This window comes from Malaya genurostris, chromosome 1 (genome assembly GCF_030247185.1).
Source record: "Malaya genurostris strain Urasoe2022 chromosome 1, Malgen_1.1, whole genome shotgun sequence".
NCBI lineage: Eukaryota > Metazoa > Arthropoda > Insecta > Diptera > Culicidae > Malaya > Malaya genurostris.
Genome location: NC_080570.1, coordinates 108,189,449 through 108,210,850, shown reverse-complemented (window position 1 = coordinate 108,210,850; position 21,402 = coordinate 108,189,449). Strand labels below are relative to the sequence as shown.

General features: G+C 38.5%; 4 protein-coding genes across 14 annotated transcripts in view; 2 read left to right on the top strand and 2 right to left on the bottom strand.

Annotated features, from left to right (window-relative positions):
- The first annotated feature begins 2,230 nt into the window (after nucleotides 1-2,230).
- Nucleotides 2,231-4,374, top strand: LOC131425358 (probable DNA-directed RNA polymerase III subunit RPC6). 2 transcript variants are annotated; one of them, XM_058587192.1, is made up of 3 exons: nucleotides 2,231-2,284; nucleotides 3,463-3,831; nucleotides 3,886-4,374. In XM_058587192.1, the coding sequence occupies exons 1-3, from the start codon at nucleotides 2,231-2,233 to the stop codon at nucleotides 4,372-4,374; spliced, it is 912 nt and encodes a 303-aa protein (XP_058443175.1). The 2 variants fall into 2 exon arrangements, with proteins under 2 accessions (XP_058443175.1, XP_058443174.1); XM_058587191.1 differs by lacking the exon at nucleotides 2,231-2,284 and having other exon boundaries at nucleotides 3,300-3,831.
- A 59-nt stretch (nucleotides 4,375-4,433) lies between these two features.
- On the bottom strand, nucleotides 4,434-6,015 carry LOC131425357 (E3 ubiquitin-protein ligase TM129). The gene is made up of 2 exons (XM_058587190.1): nucleotides 5,185-6,015; nucleotides 4,434-5,120 (listed from the first exon to the last, which is right to left on the bottom strand). Exons 1-2 carry the CDS (start codon nucleotides 5,779-5,781, stop codon nucleotides 4,554-4,556), a joined length of 1,164 nt encoding a protein of 387 aa, XP_058443173.1. The 5' UTR covers nucleotides 5,782-6,015; the 3' UTR covers nucleotides 4,434-4,553.
- A 1,944-nt stretch (nucleotides 6,016-7,959) lies between these two features.
- Nucleotides 7,960-12,884, top strand: LOC131425356 (phosphoribosyl pyrophosphate synthase-associated protein 2). 6 transcript variants are annotated; one of them, XM_058587185.1, is made up of 8 exons: nucleotides 7,988-8,101; nucleotides 8,312-8,453; nucleotides 8,712-8,831; nucleotides 9,391-9,510; nucleotides 9,576-9,864; nucleotides 9,932-10,207; nucleotides 11,908-12,054; nucleotides 12,346-12,884. In XM_058587185.1, exons 2-8 carry the CDS (start codon nucleotides 8,434-8,436, stop codon nucleotides 12,502-12,504), a joined length of 1,131 nt encoding a protein of 376 aa, XP_058443168.1. In that variant the 5' UTR covers nucleotides 7,988-8,101; nucleotides 8,312-8,433; the 3' UTR covers nucleotides 12,505-12,884. The 6 variants fall into 6 exon arrangements, with proteins under 6 accessions (XP_058443171.1, XP_058443168.1, XP_058443172.1 ...); XM_058587188.1 differs by lacking the exon at nucleotides 8,312-8,453 and having other exon boundaries at nucleotides 7,960-8,103; XM_058587189.1 differs by lacking the exons at nucleotides 7,988-8,101; nucleotides 8,312-8,453 and adding an exon at nucleotides 8,127-8,243.
- A 6,359-nt stretch (nucleotides 12,885-19,243) lies between these two features.
- The window catches only part of LOC131425354 (sodium-independent sulfate anion transporter-like), a 62,078-nt gene continuing 59,919 nt past the window's right edge, over nucleotides 19,244-21,402 (bottom strand). For all 5 annotated transcript variants that reach the window (XM_058587179.1, XM_058587181.1, XM_058587180.1 and 2 more), the window contains 2 exons: nucleotides 20,582-21,362; nucleotides 19,244-20,519 (listed from right to left, as the gene is read on the bottom strand). In XM_058587179.1, coding sequence (XP_058443162.1) covers nucleotides 19,726-20,519; nucleotides 20,582-21,362 — 1,575 coding nt within the window. In that variant the 3' untranslated portion in view covers nucleotides 19,244-19,725. The remainder of the gene's footprint in view (nucleotides 20,520-20,581; nucleotides 21,363-21,402) is intronic.

Genomic DNA, 21,402 nt, shown 5'->3' with positions numbered 1-21,402 from the left:
TGAAGATTTTAATGTGTATATTCAGTTATGTAATGTTTGTATTTAAAAATAAACTGAAAATCAGCACGAAAACGTGCAAAATCGGGAAAGAAGAAGAAGACAAATTGACAATTCAGTCCGCATCTTCTCACTCAATTCCGACAGATTTCCGAATCAACGGGTTGTAGGCGAAATTCATTGGGAATCGGTTGTTGCACTGGAGTTGGAATTGATTCGGAATTCCACATGATTTCCACATGGAATTCCGAATGAAAATTTCTCGCCGATTTGGAATTGATTCGGAATCGATTCGGATCTGATAATGTGGGTAATAGAGAACTTGATTCCGCAATTTATTTTTTCGAGTGTAATAACGTTTTCAACCTATTCGCGACTACGAAGTTGAGTTTGACAGCTTATGTGTGTGAAGTGGAAGTAAACAAGCAGAAGTAAAATAGTGCTAAATTTCAAACGTACCGTTTTTATCGATTTTCGCTTTGCTGTTTGAAATGGTTAGTCCTGGTGTTTTTTAAAATCTTCGAAAATACTAATTATGTTAAATAATATAAAATAATCGCTATGGTCGATGCCTAATTTCCCGTCTTAAAAACAGTGATCGGTATCTGAAGAAAAGTAAACACAATTTCAGAACAGCATTTATGAATGAAAATCTATCACTATGTTTCAAAATTATTGAGATTGTTTTAGAATTACATGTTTTCTACTCGTGGTGTAATTTTTTCATATAAGTGTTTCCTGTAAATGTGAAAATAATTCATTTTTCGATTCATCATTAGGAGCCGTCAAAAAGTGATACGTTTAGTGTATGTGTGAACTTGTCGGATGTTTTCAGCTACGCTGCTGGAGGAAGCCGCTTGATAGTCGAAGGTGAAAGAGTATTCAAGGCTGGGCACCTTCTGATAGTTGGAATAGATGAGGTCCACAATGATGGATTTGGCATATTTTCCACTTGTCTGCAGTCATCCTCTCCAAGTGCCGAGCCGCATACAATAAAAATTCGCACCGGCAGAAAGTTCTCTACTTGGTCATTTTTATGCACTTGCAAAGCCGGTAATGGAAAATGTCAACATGTGATGGCAGTTCTGAATCATTTATTAAGGTTTGTTTACTGAATATCTGTGTGAAATTATCAATCACAAACTTTTTTCTGGGGACGGGTTTAGCGTGATGGGTAAGTCGATGCCCTTTCACGCAGCCCACTTGGGTTCGATTCCCATACCCGCACATAGGGTCAGACAATTTTTCTGGCCCGAAGAGGCGAATGACCTTAAGGTTAAAACCTCTATAATCGAAACAAAAAAAAAACTTTTTTCTTGTTATAGAAATCCAGTTATACCTTTGCTCACTGTAACAGATTTGAAACAGAAGTGGGGCAAAATCGCTGCAAAAACTGCCTCAGATACAAGATACAAGGCAACAAAATTGAAGGATCTGTGTTTCAGTAAACAATGGTTAGGATTGGATGTTCTCCAGATGGTTTGGTTGTTGAGGAACGGAAAATAATTGAGATAAAATGTCCATTTGTAGGAAAAACCTTAGGAATTCGTGATACAATTGAAAATTTGCCGTATATAACTAAAAACACCTCGATACTTCGTAAAAATCACCAGTACCATGCCCAGGTACAACTAAATATGTTCATTCTTGAATGCACTTCAGCAGATTTTGTTATTTATTCTGAATTTGACGAAAAGTGTTACATCATTAATATTAATTATGATGAAGAATTTGTTGTAAATATGCTAAATAGCTTGAAAGAGGTGTACTTTAATGTTTATTTGAAGAACCTTTGCACACTGAAGAATTAAAACGAATTATTAAAACAAAACGAACTAAAATCTTTTATTTGACAATATCGGATTCGATAAATTAACAATTGCACAAGCAATAATCATGAGTTCATCTAATACAGGAACAAATCTTGAGTCTACCTTAGAATTAAAAAACGAAAATATTCTTATTCGCTGAATAGCGCGTTCAACGTGTACCCGTGCTGCTGCAATAGAGATGTTAAGAGTTGCATCCATTCTGCTTAACTGCTTCGCTGGGGCATGTAAAAATGGGGGTCTGACAAGTTTAATGCCTTTTTGTTCGCACTCTTTTCCAATCATGAAACCTCCATATCCTGCACTAATATAAATTATGCTTCCACCAGGTGACAAACCCACCAAATCAAATCAATGCTATGTTTTTCAAATCAATGCTATCAACTTGAATGTGCTTTTCAACCATGACGCGTGCTACTTCATTGAATTCTTTGCCAGAATTTACTTCAGGTGACATAGTTGTTGCCTTTTTTCTTTTTTCAGAATTCTGTCGATTTGAGGCACGGATTGAGCGACAATCAATCAGTTTTTGTTTTAGTTCCGTAGTAGGAACACAAGGCAAATTTGTGTCGGGGATTGCAGAAGGCCTGAGAATTAATCTCTGTGTGGTACGGTTCATGCCTGAGAACAGAAACCAAGTTGCATTTGTCTGAATTTGAGCTTAAACGTATTTAATACTTACTTGGGGGAAAAAATTTATTGCAGAGAAATGTGAACTACACACACGAGCAGTTTTCGTTGGCTCGATTTTGATTCTGAGTCGTTGCAACCATGTCATGTATCGTTTTTTGTCTGACTTTTTAGGGAAGGAATGGAACGATATATCTGGTCGATATCTATTTTTGCAATCTGGAACATAACACATCGTTCGGCTCATCGTCTTTTTTGTATTGTTGTTCTCATCAACAAAATCAGAAAATCTGTTTGCGACCCCATCTGAACAACTTTTCACATCCATGATCTGCAGAATTTAGAGAAGAACAATTGCAAAAAGATCTCTATTACATTCTTTTGTTATATAATGAATTGGTATTTCATAATGAAATTTCTAAGAAAAATTGTTTTATCATAAAAAATTAAATATTCCCTTACCTATGCGGATTGCTAGCGCCGGGAGAGAAGTTTTATTTTGCTTCTCATTATTAGAATTCCTGTTACGACACACCACAAATCAAGTGAAAAAGGTGAAGCACAAGGCGTTTCAATTTTTACCACCTCAACACGCACAACATCACATAAAAAACCAGAGAATTAATTAATTTTATTTTAGCGAAAAAAAGTCTTCTTTTGTTTACATCCACTTCACACACAGATTAAACTTTCATAGGTAGCAGCACCGTTCCTTCTAAGTCGCGAATTAGCTTCAAGATATTTAAAAATTTTACCTGACATCTCTATTTCATGATAACACGCAACAAGACAACCATAAGACGAGATGAACCGTGAACGATCCTAGCCGTTTGTCAACAGAAAACATAAATACAAAACAGTGAAGGCTCAACGTGAGACAGTTATTTTTTTTATTCTGGTAGAAATATTAGTTTAGATCTTGAAGATATTTGTGGTTTGGTGATATATCTGCGTCAGAAAAATGTCTTCTAATGAATTGGAAGAAATTGCCACAATAGGGTTTCAGATAATTGCCTTAGCAAACGAAAAGCCGGGTGGTGTAAACAACGACGATCTTTTACATGCGTTACCGGAAATTCAACCGGAACTGCGAGTACAAGCTTTAAATAAACTGCTACAAGAAGGAGTACTGGAGTTGTTAAAGAAAGGACAATCATTATTATACCGGTTAAAGGATCCGACAAAAAAGTCTACCGCACCAAAAGATATTGATAATGAAGAAAAAATTATATACAATATCATTGAAGAAGGAGGTAATAAAGGTATCTGGATTCGGGATATTCGTGTCAAATCGAACCTAATCATGACACAGTTAAATAAGGTTTTGAAACAACTTGAGAATAAGAAGCTGATTAAGGCTGTTAAATCAGTGAATGTAAGTGTAAGTTAGGCATATGTTTTGACGGGAAAATTAAATGTTTTCTTGTAGGCTAGCAAGAAAAAAGTCTATATGCTGTATAATTTGGAACCAGATCGTTCAATCACAGGAGGTGCTTGGTACCAGGATCAAGATTTCGAAGCTGAATTCGTCGACGTTTTGAATCAACAGTGCTTGAGATTCCTTCGTATGAAGAGGGAAACAGCTAAAGAGTGTCGAGATGGACCATTGGCAGTGCAGAAGTTATCGTACTGCTCGGTAGCGGATGTGCACAAATTCATTTCCGATCTTGGCATCAGCAAAATTAGCTTGGATGAAGATGATCTTGAAACGATCCTGCGAACAGTGGTCTACGATGGAAAAGCAGAATCTATTCCTACTGGTGACGGTAAATTTCTATACAAGGCCATAGAAAGTCCGCTCTCATCACCGGGACTGGTGCAAATGCCATGTGGAATCTGCCCAGTAATAAAACACTGTTCGGATTGTGGTGAAATTACACCGAAATTGTGTTCATATATTAGCGAGTGGCTGGACTAAAATTTGTTCGGAAAAAAACTCTTAGTAATTTGATACGTATCACAGCAAAAAAGCAATCAAAGAAAAGAAATTTTTGATTATTCTTACGAATATGCATACAACGTATCAAAATGTAAATTATTAAACAACTGAAGCTAAAAACGTTGCACATAACATGGTTTGTCGCATTTTTTTCTCTGTTATGAGTTAACTCCTCGTCGCATTCCTTCTATGTAACATACATCTAATATACAAAAACGAGCGCGACACATCGGACAGGTGCACTTTTGTTGCAACCAAGAATCACGTTCGGATTGGTTTTGTCTCGAAGCGAACCATTTAGCTACACATTCAATACACCACATAGGCCGACAATTGCACACTTGGCAACACCGAGCTTGCGGTAGAGGCTCTCCGTTTCCATCTACGTCTAAACAGTGTTTCTCTATCTTTATATTCGGCTGGGTTTGCATACAGGCGAAGCAACTATCCAAATTTTCCATGACAACGTCGGAATCCAATCGATAAATTGGGTTCTGCGAGACTTGATCCATAAACACATCCACAAAGCGGTCTAGTACGGAACGATGAAATTTAACACTTGAAAGAATGGTTATTGGGTGACTAAGGCGATCCTGCAATTCCTTGAAGTCAAGTGCGTTTATCCGTATGGAAAATTCTTTTATTTCTTCTCGTATGGGTCTTACAGCAATGTTGACAAATTGAACGGTTTCGAACGCCTCCTGACTTACTTCGTGGGTATCACTCTGGAACGAAAACACCAAAATATGAATAAAATTATATTGTTCGTTTATTAGTCTCTATCAATACCTTATAAGCAATCATTGTGGTGTCATCTTGATGAGCAACATTAATCCAATATGGTCCGGTTTTGATGACCCAACTCTCGGTTGCTACGATTCGCGAAATTGGATTCATACGGATGACCACTTTATCATCTCTTCGGTATTCATCATTTATGCTGGTAGCAACCGCTTGCCAGTCCACGAAACGTGTTCTCGATGTAGCAAACTTTGTCAAATGCTTCGCTACGGGATGATTTTGCCAATTATTCCGAGACCAGTAGTAAATCGCAGTAGCTACTAAAGTAGGAAGCAACACAACAGCAGCAATCAAAATTTTCCAAGTGACCATCACTGTAGAGTACGAATCAGGATTCGCTTCACTTGCAAACTGCATGAAGTATACTCTAATATACATAAGCGGAAGTAACGAGTGCACCATCAAATTTAAACTCGTGCGACGTATGTGATATTGAACAAAGGATATTGACTCCGAACCAAGCCTTGATGAGAAGATGTGATCAACTGTTAATCCAGCTGATTCAAACTCCGTCGAGGGATAAACGATGCAGAAGCATAACAGGGCGTAAAAAATTGTGAATACGATGACACTTTCCTGAGACATTTTGTTTTTTTTTTCTGATAGTTACTAGAATACTAGCAATACTAGAGCCGCAATTATTCAAACTATGCAGTGTTTGTTTTTTCCTTATCATCTAGCATATTTTGGACTTTTATGGACTACTGTACTATGTCACAATACTATGAATAGACTAATTTTCATCTGTGTTTTGTTTTTAATCCGAATCTTGTATGTACCGGAGGACAACACATTACCCTGACATCGTCGTATTTACTAAACGAAACAAAAATATCGAACAAATAAATCGATTCAATTGACAGTAAAGTAGTTCGATGTTATAGCCAGAGATGCCAGATATTTTCAAATATACGTATACAGTATTGTTATTTATCTGTATTCACTAATAATTGTTACAATGAAATGATGTGATGTGATGACCCTACAACGACGAAATTGAATATTTGTATATTTTCATTTACTATCGAAATCAACAAAACATAATATGAATTCTACATACCTACCTTCAAAATGTTGACTTCTAAAGTTGACATAGGATTTCTGTGCTTAATGTGCAACTTTGAGTCAGGTCATACAATTCTCAGTCTAACAACATAATATATTATGTTATTATGCGATGTGACGATGACTTTCATGTCAGTTTAAATTCGTCAAAGTTATAATTTCATTTCGTCAATTCAAATAAAGAATAAAAATTTAAGTTGTGCTTATATATTTTCTGTGAAATTTGTATTAATACGTATTGAATTTGGGGAATTTTTATAAAATCTGGTTTCTGTATCAAATCTGTATGCCTTTGTAAAAATATGTGTAATACCGATAAATCTGTATGAATGGCATCTATGGTTATAGTATTTTCTCATAGATCTCAAATCGAAATTTAAAATTTACATAGGTGTTTGAAAATTTTTGTTCGAGTCTGTATATCTATTATCTGTGGCTTGACAATCTAGAATAGCTGAACCGCGTTCAAGTCTAATAAAATGCCATAGTCAAATCTGTGTCGAAATTCTCGCTACCCTGCAACTTACTTGATACTTTTGGTAACTGTCGTTGCCTAATCAGTTGATTATTCATGTTTGTGATCTGTATTTCTTGTACCAGTACCAGTGTGTCAAATGCTACAGTCCTACAGATATGAGAAAATGAAATGCGTGATTTCATCTAATCTTAAATTTGTGTTATCACTACCCAATGTTTCTGTTGATTCAATCTAATATTTTAGGTTGATCTGACTTGCGTCTAACGAACTCTATTTTGATTAGGACAATTATGAATATGATATGTTTACGTTTCGTCTTTGACTCATCAGTGCATAGCAGTTCAAATTGAACCGCTTTATACAAAACTCGAACTGCTATGCAGTGATGAGTCAAAGACGAAACGTAAATATATCAAAATCGGTTATGTGCCCAAGAATAAAATTTGGCTAACCCCTGAATAACCAAACCTGCATCGGCCAGAAAAAGTCGAAAACACGTTTTCGTTCAGTCAGTATTGACATTGCATTTTGATGCTAAGAAAAAAGTGTTCTGCAAATAGCAGAAACTTTACGTCTGCTTAGCGGTTCAAATTGAACTGCCGAGTTTTGCATAAAGCAGTTCAATTTGAACTGCTATGCTTGCTCAAAACAATATAATTATACGATTTGAAACCATTGAAAAATATATTTGAGTTAATTTCACTGTTCAATATTGATTCAATAAAATTAGAACTTCAACCAAATTATTCATTGTTTCAAACTTTGGTCACTCCTCTCCGTGCTCCTATATATCAAGTTATTCTACTTCAAAAAGATTTATTTATCACTTGTTTGATTTTTCAAAAGGCGTAAGAGCAAGTGGCAGTTTCTCTTTGTTTACTTTCTCTTCTATTAATTACCAAGCGGTGTCCACGTTTATCACTCAACATTTTGTATAAAATTATACCTGAAACCGACGACTTTCAAGCGGAATTTTAAAATACAAGAAAACCTTTATGATCACGTTACAATAATCGAAAGAGAAAGAAATCAAAGTCACTGTCACTTGCTCATAAAGCCATTTGAAAAATCAGCCGAGATCTGTTATCTGTGCATTGAAACTCTAGTTGTGCTATTAGCTACCAGTGGCGCTACGAGCCGCAAATGGATACAAATTTGAGTGGGTTGATTCACACTAGTATGTAGTGCTTCTATTTATGTTTTATTTTTCATCATTCGACATTCTCCTCCATTCTGTGTTCTCATCCGCGGTCGACCGGACGTTGTTCATTTATCTTCCGTTCAATTCTAAAATCAGTGCTACTAATCAAACGGTTTAGCAAAAGTCTGAAGGATTGTCTTCGCTCATCGATTATAAAAATCGTGTGTGTTTGCTAATTGTTTATTATACTTTCCTCTGCACAACAAAACAACACATAGTGCGTCCCTCTAGTGGTGAACGCATCAACGTGTTTCTGTCACAACTTTCATCCTTCGCATTCTTCCAAATCCCATGTTATATTAGGCAGGTTTCTAATCAACATTCATCTCTTACTTTGATCGTAAATTGCTCCGGATATCTATTATCAACAGTAGGTAGCCGTTGAATGTGTTAATTCTGGTGCCAAACTTGATCTAAATCGAATTATATAAGTACTAGAGACTTGGTAGATGTCCAAAGTATTCTATCCGAAGCAGTGAAGATTAAAAGTACGATGCTTCTGAACCGCAATAAGTAATTCTTCATTCATATTATTATTTTTCTCCGAATTTCTTAAACCTTCGTTCAGTGTTTGTTTGATGCGCTACTAGCCGTGAAGGAGCTATGCAATTTAACCTCGCTTTTTTAAACGATTTGTTTGCTCTTAAACCGAACTAGACCTAATCTTCCTTCATCCTATAGCTTCTTGAATGCCGAATGTTGCTAATGTCAAAAATTGACTTGATTTGACTTTCAACCAGTCGGCAAAACTAAAACGTTCCTCTTTTGCAGGGTTGGAGGATTCCGACCGGCTAAAATTTCAAAGTTGGACAAGATGGATGCACCGGCCACCTCGGATGTCGTTATCATTAGCGGCAATTCTCATCCAGATTTAGCGAACCAGATTGCCAGGTAATGAACATATTTCAAGGTACAGGTTTATCGATCTAACAACCAATCAAATCGGTGTTATGTTAGGCTGGACCAAATGACGATGGTTTTCGGGGAAAAATATAGAATACAATTTTCTGTATAGTTTTAAATAATATCCAAAAATTGTTTATCGATAATTATTTTCTTTTAAATTTGATTATTACTCATCATTTTATCGAACTACGTATGTATAAGGTGTTCACGTTTACGACAAATTTTTATATGAGCTTCATTGGTAGTGCTTTTGTGCTGTCTCATGTCTTGTTAAATCTTCAAATAGACTGGTTGATGTTTGATCACGTTTTTAAATTCATTCGATGCGGTTGGGATAAATCTTGATTAAAATAGCATTAAATAGCATCAAACTTTTGAATTTCGTCAGCTGACGACTATAGAAAGTGCCATTAATAGCTGTAAATTTTTAGTCATTTCTGTGGTCTAGATTAAAGCACTGTTAATAGTTTCTATATGTTTATCTATCAAACTACTTCTTAGAGGAAATACGGCTGTCCAAATGATTTGATAATTTTCTTTTTAGTCGCCTGGGTGTAAAGAACGGTGGCTGTTCAGTGTACCATAAGACAAATCGCGAAACAATGGTTGAGATAGGTGACTCAGTACGAGGCAAGGATATTTACATTATTCAAACAGGAACCAAGTAAGGTTTTCGGATCCCGTTAGTAGCTTGAATTGTACAAATATAATTCATCATTGTTTCTCTAGGGACGTAAACAACAACATAATGGAGCTCTTGATAATGGCGTACGCATGCAAGACTTCATCGGCGAAATCAATCGTCGGAGTTATCCCATATCTTCCCTATTCTAAACAGTGCAAAATGCGCAAAAGAGGCTGCATTGTTTCCAAACTGTTGGCTAGGATGATGTGTACCTCTGGATTAACTCACATCATCACGATGGATTTACATCAGAAGGAAATTCAGGGATTCTTTGATTGTCCAGTGGACAACTTAAGAGCATCTCCGTTCTTGCTGCAGTATATTCAAGAAAGCGTAAGTTAATAGAGCAATATATCATGGGCTCTATGTGTAGTTCGGTTTTCAATTTATATCATTTCAGATTCCTGACTATCGCAATTCGGTTATTGTAGCCCGCAACCCTGGTTCGGCCAAAAAAGCTACATCGTACGCCGAACGTTTGCGGCTGGGAATAGCCGTAATCCACGGTGAGCAGAAGGAATCCGAAACCGACGAAGTGGATGGTCGAAATTCGCCACCCACGTTGCCTAAATCCCGAACCATGGACGTTTCCGGTGGTGTACCTGTTCACCCGGCCAAAGAGAAGCCACCAATAAACGTGGTTGGTGATGTGGGTGGACGAATCGCGATTATGGTGGTGAGTATCGACTTTAAGGGGTTGAGAAATTTTTGAAGATTACTGCTAAAACACATTTCATCATCGTTCAAATATACAAATGTAAGTTTTTCTGCGAAAATTTCTAAAGCTCTAGATAAGTTCCTTAGTACAACAAGAGATGTTTACGATAAAGTTTTACCCATTGAAATAGAGAAGAAAATAGTGAGTTTACATCATAAAGTGTTCAAAGGTTTCGTAGAATGTCGGTATGAAATACGTTAGATTAAACTAATATCTAGCCGACCGAGTACAGTGCTCGCTTAATCGAAGCCGTTGTTTCCTTCTTCGTTCCACGCATTAAAGCAGTTTATAGCTAGGGGGCTGTCCATAAAAGACGTCACGCCGCAAGGGGGAGGGGGGTGTTTCATAAAACGTGACCTTTTGTGACAGGGGGGAGGGGGGAGGTTTTTTGGAATGTGACGTCCAACATTTTCAATGAGTGCATTTTTGAAATACCTAATTATATTACTGCTTTGTCCTATTTCCTGAAAAAATCTCCACAATAAACGTTTACGTTCTGTAGGAAAACGTGTATTTGTTGATGTAAAAGCTTCTTCTTGTAAATTCGGAAATGAATGATGCAGGAAATCATTTCTGTTGTGATCAGCAAAAGTGCACGGAGGAGCGAGTAAATTAGCGAAATTAATAAATTTTGCCTAATATGAGTAAAAAAGAAAAAGATGCCTTCAAACGGTTTAACTTAAGATATGCACTGACAATTTTTTCAATAATTTGTTTTTCTAGCATTGATAATAGTATATCATAAGAATTTCTCTTATCTGATTCTGATGCAGTTTATTCAATTGTACTCTATTTGAAAAAGGGCGGGAGATCAACGATTTCAGACGTAGATCATGTCATGTCTTATCTTGATCATATGTGATTTTCCTCCACCAACATCAAAGCTTATCGATTCATCCAATGATTGAACTTACATAAATCAAGAATCATTTTAGCTCAAAATCAATACCCATTGTGTGACGGAAGATCAGTACCGATATTGATCGATGTGATTTAAATTTCACTGATCAACTGATAATGAAAAGATTCTCCGGCAGTGATCTCGTTTTGATAAGGTTTTGGTCTTTATTTTCTCAGCTCTGTACGCTACAGTAAGGAAAAATTATTCTTTATCTAAAACAATAATACATCTGTGTACCCCTAGGAGGAATAAAAAAAGATGATTTAAATGTTTCATCAATTCCAACCAAACACTTTTGTTAATTTATATAATCGATATTAATAAAATAATTCCGGTGATTTTGTAGTTTTAGGGATATTTTTTAATCTAACGACAGCATGTAATAAATCGATTTTTCCCTCACATTTGTATGGTTTGTCATACATATTGAGAATGTATTGAGATGAATTTTATTTATTTTGAATTCGTGACATGTGACATAGGGGGGGGGGGGTGGGGTGTCTTTGCTTCTGTGACAATTTGTGACAAAGGGGGGATGGGGAGTCAAAAATCGTCAAAAAAAGCGTGACGTCTTTTATGGACAGCCCCTAGACTAGGTTGACATCAATTAACTGTTTCTGAACAGGAATTTTTCCCGAAAAAAGGTAAAAATTCATCAGTTCAATAATTTTGGAATGAAACAAGATGATAGTGCGAACGGATGACATACCGAAAGCGATTATGACGCATTTTTATCCGATCTCTTCACATGTTTCAGGATGATCTCATCGATGATGTCCAGTCATTCGTGGCGGCTGCCGAAGTATTGAAGGAGAGAGGTGCATACAAGATCTACGTCATGGCGACTCACGGTCTACTTAGCCAGGATGCTCCTAGGTTGATTGAAGATTCACCGATTGATGAGGTATTTCTTGTTCGATGAGTTAGAAACAGGTGGTGCAATCCTGACACTTCTGTGTTAGTGAAATGAACTTTGCTTTAGGAATCCAAACATAACCAAAACCTCGTGCTTGCTTTCGTCACATCGTTCGAATTAGTTTAATCGAATAATGTTTATTCTGCATGTATGTCATACCGAGTTATTAACAAAGTTTTAGTAACCAAAACAAGTTAGCACCACCTGTTTATACCTCATTGTTTTTGGTTTACTATAGGCTGGGCGAATATCAACATGTCTGTTTTTATTTTCCTCCAGGTTGTCGTAACCAATACTGTTCCTCATGAAATACAAAAAATGCAATGCCATAAAATTAAAACCGTCGATATCAGTGTCCTTCTATCGGAAGCGATCCGTCGCATACATAATAAGGAATCCATGTCCTATCTTTTCAAGAATGTTACGCTTGAAGATTAGATTGGTGAACTCTAAGAGCTTGGCGACACTTGTGATGGGAACAAATAGAACAGAATTTCAGATGAAATATTCAATTCAAATTATATCACTTTTGAAGGCGAAACAATTTTAATCGATAAACTTGAATGTCGAAATGGTTTACGTATTGTAAATGTACCTAGTATTCACGTAAGGTAAATTTTGTAATGCTTGAATTTACATCAAAGGAAAATAAATTTTGCAGTCAATGAAGGGGAAATGAAACAAAAGTATAGTATCTCACACAGTGAAAATCAGATAGTTGAGTAGTGTAACGAAAAAAAAAACAACTACAATTTATATTTTATACATACATAAAGCTTTTATGAATGATATCTTTTAGCATGAACAAAATAAATGAAGTATCAAAGATTTTTCTTTATATTCCTATTAAGTCCGATTTTACGTTAATCTTTTTATCTATGCCGAGTTTTTGTCCTTTGTTACCAATATTACTACACGGTGAAAACCAAGTGAAGTGGTTGTGATTGTGATGTCACTTCACGGTGAAAATCGAATGATGCAAATGTAGGTCTTTAACACGAAAGTCGTTTCAGAGAAAAAAATGATTACTTAGATGAGCTTGTTATTATGAACAAAAATTTTGTTGGTTAAATGATTTTTTCACTACAGTGATTATTTCAATGTACCTGATACTGGTATTATGTAAAATTGGGTGTACGTTATTTGGCCGAATTTTGTTTGGCATAACTTTGTTTGGCATAAATTTGTTTGGCATAACTTTTGTTTGGCATAAATCTATTTGGCATACTGTCGTTTGGCATAAAATAAAAAATATATGCTGTTTCATTTGGCATAATTGTTGTTTGGCATAATTTTCATTTGACATAATTTCAATTGTGCATATTTTCTTTTGATTCGTTTTATTCTGGAAGTGATTTAAAAGGTTGAAATACATAACGGCCTGAAACACTTGGATTATAGGTTTTCCGATTAGTGTTTGGACGACTCGGACTGCGTTACCTCGGGGCTTGGAGCCGCCGAGGTTGCCTTGCCCTCGTTGTGGTTTAAAACTAGAAAATACATTGCGGTTTTTTAATGCGAGGCCAAGGGATAGCTCCTAGCTTTGAATAGACCGGGCAAACGAGTGGATTACAGATTTGTGTGCGGGGGCCGCCGCTTCCGACGGCGGGTCGGCGGCCGACTCAGCCGGCGTCGCCTCGGTGGCTGAGTGCCACCAAGCCTCCTTGGCTTCGTTTATGTGGCTGCGCCACATTGATAAACACATAACAAAGATATTCACTTTAAAATCGAGAGTAAGGATCGAGTACTAATCGGAAATACTCCCAGAATTAATAGAATATCTAAAGAAAATATGCACAATTGAAATTATGCCAGACGAAAATTGTGCCAAACAACAGTTATGCCAAATGAAACAGTATGTCTTTTTATTTTATGTCAAAAGACATTATGCCAAACAAATTTATGCCAATCAAAAGTTATGCCAGTCAAATTTATGCCAAATAAAATTCGGCCAAATAACGTACACCCTGTAAAATTACAGGAAACAGATATGCAGGCTCACATATGAACTGTGTGTAGAATTTGCTCAATCTGCATGGCGAAAACTTGCAGATGTCACCACGATAGACACGTGGTGCCACCACTATTTGGGTGCTGGTGCAACATTCACTGGTTGGTAAACGACTGGACAATGCGCAATTCAGGCCCCAATGTGGTTCTTAGCCTCTTGTCAAGTAACTCCTATCCCTACCTCCTCGCGGTGCCGGCTGGGGTACGAGCAACTATAGGAAAGATCGGGTAACCAACCCCGGTGGGACCTTGGTCGTATGCTGACAGGGAAGGGAGGGCTTACCTTCTCTTTACAGAGAGCGAGCCTACCCGAGCGTCTGTTTTCCATGTTGGGGCGGCTCGAAACAGCGTCTGTTCTCCATGTTAGGAGCGGCTGATTACCGTCCTTGTGTTAGTGTGGGACTCTAAACAGTGCTGACACGATGGCCCTCCGGCGAGACAGGAGGTTGGTGCAGGCCTAACAAGCCGCCCGGAAAACATGTGTTACGAACGACCAAGAAGGAAATACGACTCGGAATAATCGGCAAAGACTTACGCAACGAACAAAGGACTACGATTGGAAGCTTGGCACACGGAACTGCAAATCGCTTGGCTTCCCAGGATACGACCGAATGCTGCATGATGAGCTTCAAATCCGCGGCTTCGATGTCGTAGCACTGCAGGAACTTTGTTGGGCGGGACAGAAGGTGTGGAAAAGTGGGCATCGAGCGGCTACCTTCTACCAGAGCTGTGGCACAACCAACGTTCTAGGAACGGGATTCGTAGTGTCGGGCAAGATGCGCCATCGCGTGATTGGGTGGCAGCCAATCAGTGATAGAATGTGCGTATTGAAGATCGAGGGCCGTTTCTTCAATTACAGCATCATCAACGTGCACTGCCCACATGAGACGAGATCCGATGACGAGAAGGAAGCATTCTACGCGCAGCTGGAACGAACCTACGACAGCTGTTCACGGCGGGATGTAAAACTCGTCATCGGCGACATGAATGCTCAGGTAGGCCGGGAGGCAATGTACAGGCCCGTGATCGGGCTGGAGAGTCTGCACGCGGTAACAAACGATAACGGTCAATGATGCGTAAACTTTGCAGCCTCCCGAGGAATGGTAGGATTTGGGAGGAGGAGATTCTACCGCAGGAATGGATGGATGGAGTGGTATGTTCGGTCTACAAAAAGGGCGATAAACTAGACTGTTGCAATTACCGCGGAATCACATTGCTGAACGCCGCCTACAAGGTACTCTCCCAAATCCTTGGCCGTCTATCACCAATAGCTAAGGAATTCGTAGGGCCGTACCAAGCGGGATTTACTGGAGCCCGCGCCACTACGGATCACATATTCGCGATAAGACAAGTACTCCAGAAGTGTCGTGAATACAACGTACCCACGCATCACCTATTCATTGACTTCAAAGCGGCATACGACACAATCGATCGAGAACAGCTATAGCAGATCATGCACGAATACGGTTTCCCGGATAAACTGACGCGATTGGTCAAAGCAACGATGGATAGAGTATGTGCTACGTCCGAGTATCTGGGACGCTCTCGAGTCCCTTCGAATCTCGGAGAGGGCTACTGCAAGGTGATGGACTTTCTTGTATCTTGTTCAATATTGCCCTGGAAGGTGTGATTCGAAGAGCGAGGATCGACACGAGTGGCACGATCTTCCGAAAGTCCGTACAACTTTTTGGCTTCGCTGACGATATTGTGACACGTAACCTTGAGAAGATGACGGAAACCTACATCGGACTGAAAGCTGAAGCCAGGCGTATCGGACTGGCCATAAATGCGTCGAAAACAAAATACATGAGAGGAAGAGGCTCTAGAGAAGAAACACTACGCCTCCCACCACGAATATTGATAGACAGTGACGATATCGAGGTGGTTGACGAGTTCGTGTATTTGGGCTCACTGGTGACCGCCGATAATGACACCAGCAAAGAAATTCATAGACGTGTTTTGGCAGGGAATCGTGCGTCCTTTGGACTCAGAATAACTCTCCGATCGAGAAAAGTACGCCACCGCACGAAATTGACCATCTACAAAACGCTAATTAGACCGGTTGTTCTCTATGGCCACGAGACCTGGACTATGTTGGCAGAGGACCAATGCGCCCTCAGTGTTTTCGAAAGAAAAGTACTGAGGACCATCTATGGCGGAGTGCAGATGGAAGACGGAACGTGGAGACGGCGTATGAATCACGAATTGCAACAGCTGCTAGGAGAACCACCTATCGCACGGACAGCTAAAATCGGACGTCTACGATGGGCTGGGCATGTCATAAGGATGTCGGACGACAGCCCAGTGAAAATGGTTCTTGAATCTAATCCGACTGGTACAACAAGAAGAGGAGCGCAGCGAGCAAGGTGGATCGATCAAGTGGAGGGTGATCTCAGAGTGGCTGGCGACGAACAGCCATGGACCAAGTTATGTGGAGACGTATGCTTGATACAGCAAAGGACACCCCAGGCCTATAGCTGTTAGGTAAGTAAGCAACATTCACTTGACGGTAGATTTTTGTTTTACTGTTGGTTAAAATGACAAGTTTGTTTTTGTTTGATTCCGATCGAATTCTCGTGTGATTTATGCGGCATGGAAAAAAGTTGACTTTAATATTTAGGGAAATCGTGTGATAAGTGTTAAAATTGCTGTAGTTGGAATATTTATATAATAGGCAGGAGGATTTTGTTAGCGTTCCGGAACGTAGTGGAACGTTTTGAAAGGTCGCGACGGATAGTCGAGTAGGTGGCAGTAGTGTTTTCAACGTATAGCAAATTTGAAATTTACACAGGATTTTTAAAAATTTTGTTCGAGCCTGTATATCTGTTATCTGTGGTAAAATCAAGTGAGTGAAGTCAGACCATGTCAGCTTGGAGCGAAATCAATCTTCAGTTCAGCAACGCCATCGCACGGCATCACATGCAACATATCATGGTAATTGTATTTGCGCTATTTTGGCGCGCACGAATTTGACATTTCTTTGACTTCTATGTACGAGATTCGATGCGGACTTACCTGAGGGCGTCATGCTCGCAAAGGAGGATGTTGCCAATGATTTGATCGGGAAATGTGCTGGATATCTTGTTAATATGATGTCTTTGGTGAAATGATTATGAAAATGGAACTGAGAATGGTAATAAAAGTAATTGTTTTTCGACTTTGCAAAAACAGCACATTTTTCAATACGTATTTTGTTCAAAAGTGGTGAATAAAATCGTTCTTTATTTTGGTAGACAAATTTTGCTTTGTTTATTATCAACAAATGTTAACGAAATTATTATGACGCATTCTGAACAAGAGAAAAAAATACCATGATAAGGAGAGAAAGAGACAAATCTATTTGACATTCCCATTTGACCTGTTGTCATGAACAACTCGCCGTTTGCTGCTTGCATGTACCTATTCATATTCGCTACATATTGCAAATCTTCTTTCTAATCGGCGAACGATCCGCAAACAAGTTAAAGCCGGGTATAAATAATCGATATAAATAAAAAATTCTCTCTGAGCTTTTATTAATCCACCTAGTTGTATGGTAGTGCCTTTCTCTTGTCGTTCAAACAGTCTCATGAAAACATATGGCACGAATTTGGAATTTTTGACACAAATTCATTCAGATTGATTTTGCTAGTCCACAAAAGTAGGCTACTGCGCTTACGTCGCATATTCGATAACATTCTCGAAACCAAAAGTATCCGTAATATATATCACATATATTGCATTGATTTTCGAACTTATGGCGTTTTCGTTTTTAATTTGCACTACGCCGGTGCAGTGCTACACTGAGGCATGAATAAACGAACAAAAATGACGAAAACATAAACAGTAACCATTGACTACAATGAACGATTCCATTACACAGAGCTACACCAATCTTTTAATGAGTGCTACACCAGTGGTATCGGTGCAGAAAAAGTGTAGCACTGGTGTAGTGCAATTGGTAAAAACGAACGGTTTCATTGCAGCTTTCGCTACACCAGTGTAGTGCAATTTAAAAACGAAAACGACATTAGTTTGCGAAATCGGTGTAGTCATCTCGATCAAATTGAGCGGAGAGATAAAATGTGTTTTGTCGGTTACGACACCAGATTGTATCTCTAGAACCGGAAGTGACAGCCAATTGTTCTTTGAACTTGATTCACAACCCAAAAGTATCTTTCAAACGAGCCCAAGCCTGTTATGATCGGTTCCGTAATCTTCGATAAAATTAAATGGAGAGAAAGAATGCGCTTTGTAGATTACCATTATTTCTCTGGAACCGGAAGTGACAGCCACTTAATCTTTGAACTTGATTTTAATGAGAGTACTAATTCGAAATACCAATAGATTTCTAAATAGTATCACTGAAAAAGGATCTCCGATCAAAAGTCGGGTAGAGAAAGGCAAAACTGAACACAGTATTTGTGTTAAAAATACAGTACAATACTGTACAGTACAATACTGTAAAGTACAGAACGGATATGAGCATTATCTATACACAGAAAGAAAAGATGAAACTTACATGACATGTAAACCGATAGTACTATGAAATAGACATCAGTTGAAACGATAATCTGATTCAAAACTTTGGTTGATGTAAAATTACATTACGATTCATTTAGTTTTTCATTGAACAAGACTGTATATTTACAAACCGCTTAGTTTTGTAATGTAACTTTCCATTCAATTGTCTGCTCCAAATATGTGCAGGAAAATAAATGTAAATCCACAAAATATTTTTATCTGTGTATAACATGATCAAACAGACGCAGTATGTACTATAGAAAATTAGCTGGTGGTCTCAAGACATTTCGTTTAATCGTAATCATGTCTTCCAGACGCCATAACGTCGTCATAATGGAACATAATCCTAATATGTAGAAAGAGGAGTGCGTCGTTTTTTTACTAATTGTTAACAGTATTTCCACTCTCCCTATTCAAACCTCCTACAGTGGATGCACTACGGGTCTATGCCGAAAATTCTTACGGATTACAATTACCTTTTATTTATCGATGTTATGTTTTAAGTTTAGATTATCTTCAATCGATTAGCAGTACAGTTTGAAAACCTTTTGCAATTTTTTTTAAAGTTTGACGTTAGAAATCCTTTTTATGATACGTGATCAGCATTAAATAAAATCGCGATTGGTACGCTCCATCTTTCGGATATTTAGCAAAAACACGGTGCTTTCGATTTATCAACTTTAAAATAAAGTAACTATATTATTTCGTACTAGGTTAACTTACGAACCTTAGTGCATAAATTTTATACAGAATATAACAAAACATTTTGCAAATCGTCTTTTAAGTGGGTTTTATGTAATACCATAGCAAATAACGCCGGGTCGGTTATTGAGACCGACTGGTACAATAACAAGTTTCAAACAGTCGGCTCCCTCGCAACTCGGTCCAGCCCAATTGATTTGCAACGAGAGGGATCACCAGCAAGATGATAGCTTCATTTCAGCATTAAACGCATAAACTATCTATCTAAACTATTTGGTTTAAATTATATTTATTATAGATTGTGGAAAGTTATCTCTCGCAGGTATTTCTCGTATAGTTCACACTTACTGACTATCGTATACGTTAGTTGATATCCAGCGGCACTATTAGCCGTGATAGTTTGTCTTTCGTCACCGTTAAATTGATATCTAGTGTAGCAGAGTTCTATGCTTGAAAGCTTTTTCGCCGAATCTCCTGGATAGCTTTCTCTAGTTGCTCAATGTCATAGAAGACACGGTACTCGAGATCAGCACCTTCGAACACTCCACAAACGGATGGTTTTAGATTGAGGAAGAGTAACATCTGATTTCGACTCTTGAAGTCTTTAATTAGCGTATCGATGACTTGAGCGGCGGTAAAGTCCGCACCGTAGATGTGAGTGCAGTCGATCACCACCGGAGTTTGATTTTTCATTCCATGTTTATTGATTAAGTTCCGCACGAAATCAGAAGATGGAAAAATCAGACTACGATCCGGTGTCAACATAAGGTATTTGATTCCACAAGGTGTAATCATTTGATCAAGGTGGATCTTTGGACGAGCGGCATGATAAAGAATGAACACAACGTTCAGCCCTATACCAACTAAAATACCGATTTCGAGAGGTAGTGCTAAACAGGCAATGAACGCCGCAATTCCTGGAATCAAATCTGCTTTTTTGCTTCTCCACATGGGTTTGACAACGCGCACTTCTACCATGAAAATTACGGCGGCAATGATGATGGCAGCCAGAGCTGCTTTCGGGATATAAAAGAAATATGGCGTAAAAAAGAGTAACGCTAGAATCACCAGAACGCCCGTGTAGATGCCGCCGAAAGGAGTTCGTACCCCACTAGCGTTGTTTACCGCACCTCGAGATAATGCGCCAGTTCCGGGATATGCTTGAAAGAATGAGTTAGCAACGTTGGAAGTGCCGATGGCTATCAGTTCCTGAGTGGCGTCAACCGATTTACCATTAGCTAGAATGACGTAAATTTGTTATGAACTATTTGAAGAAAAAAAAAACGGCAATCTATCTTACCAAACGCTTTGCAAATAGCAATATCCTCCAACAGTGCAATCAATGGGATGACTACCAACATTGATCCAAGGTTACTCAACATATCTCCGAAGCTTTCGTATGCCTGAATAACCTCTCCTTTCTCATCGACGATCTCTGGTACTGAAAAAGGCGGTAATTGAACTGTAGGCAACCCTTTTGGCACGTCGCCTATCATCTTGAAAGGTGCCCCTCCACTGTTGTTCAGAGCAAACCCGATAGAACCGCAAACGATGACAATTATAGCATTCCGAGCGGTTCCAACTAGCCAGAGTGTTTTATTGACTATCTTTTGAGGTAGTGTCTGTTCTTCTACTTCCTTTGGTCCCAAGCGAATCCTGGGCAACAATCTCATCAGCAACAGAATAACAATGCATGTGAATCCCATTACGGCATCCCCGAGCCGTGTGTTGTGAATATCATTCAAAATGGCTTCCCATTGTTGTATAAACGTGTTTCCTTTAGCAGAAATTCCGAGCAAATCTTTAACTTGCGAACTGAGAATAATTAAAGCAGCAGCGGATGTGAATCCGGAGCTTACCGGTCCTGATACGAAGTCTATGAGAAATCCCAAACCGAAAAGACCCATAAGTAGTTCGATCAAACCCGTCAGGAAGCAGAGCAGAACGGCTCGTTCCCAAATACCGTCGCATACTTGGAAGGTTAGTAGGGAGGCGATAGCGGTTGGGCCCATCGGGACATCTTTGCACGAACCGAGGAAGATGTACACAAAACAGCCGATGAAGGAACCGTACAAACCGTACTGTTGAACACAAAAAAAAAACGATTAGTTTCGATTGAGT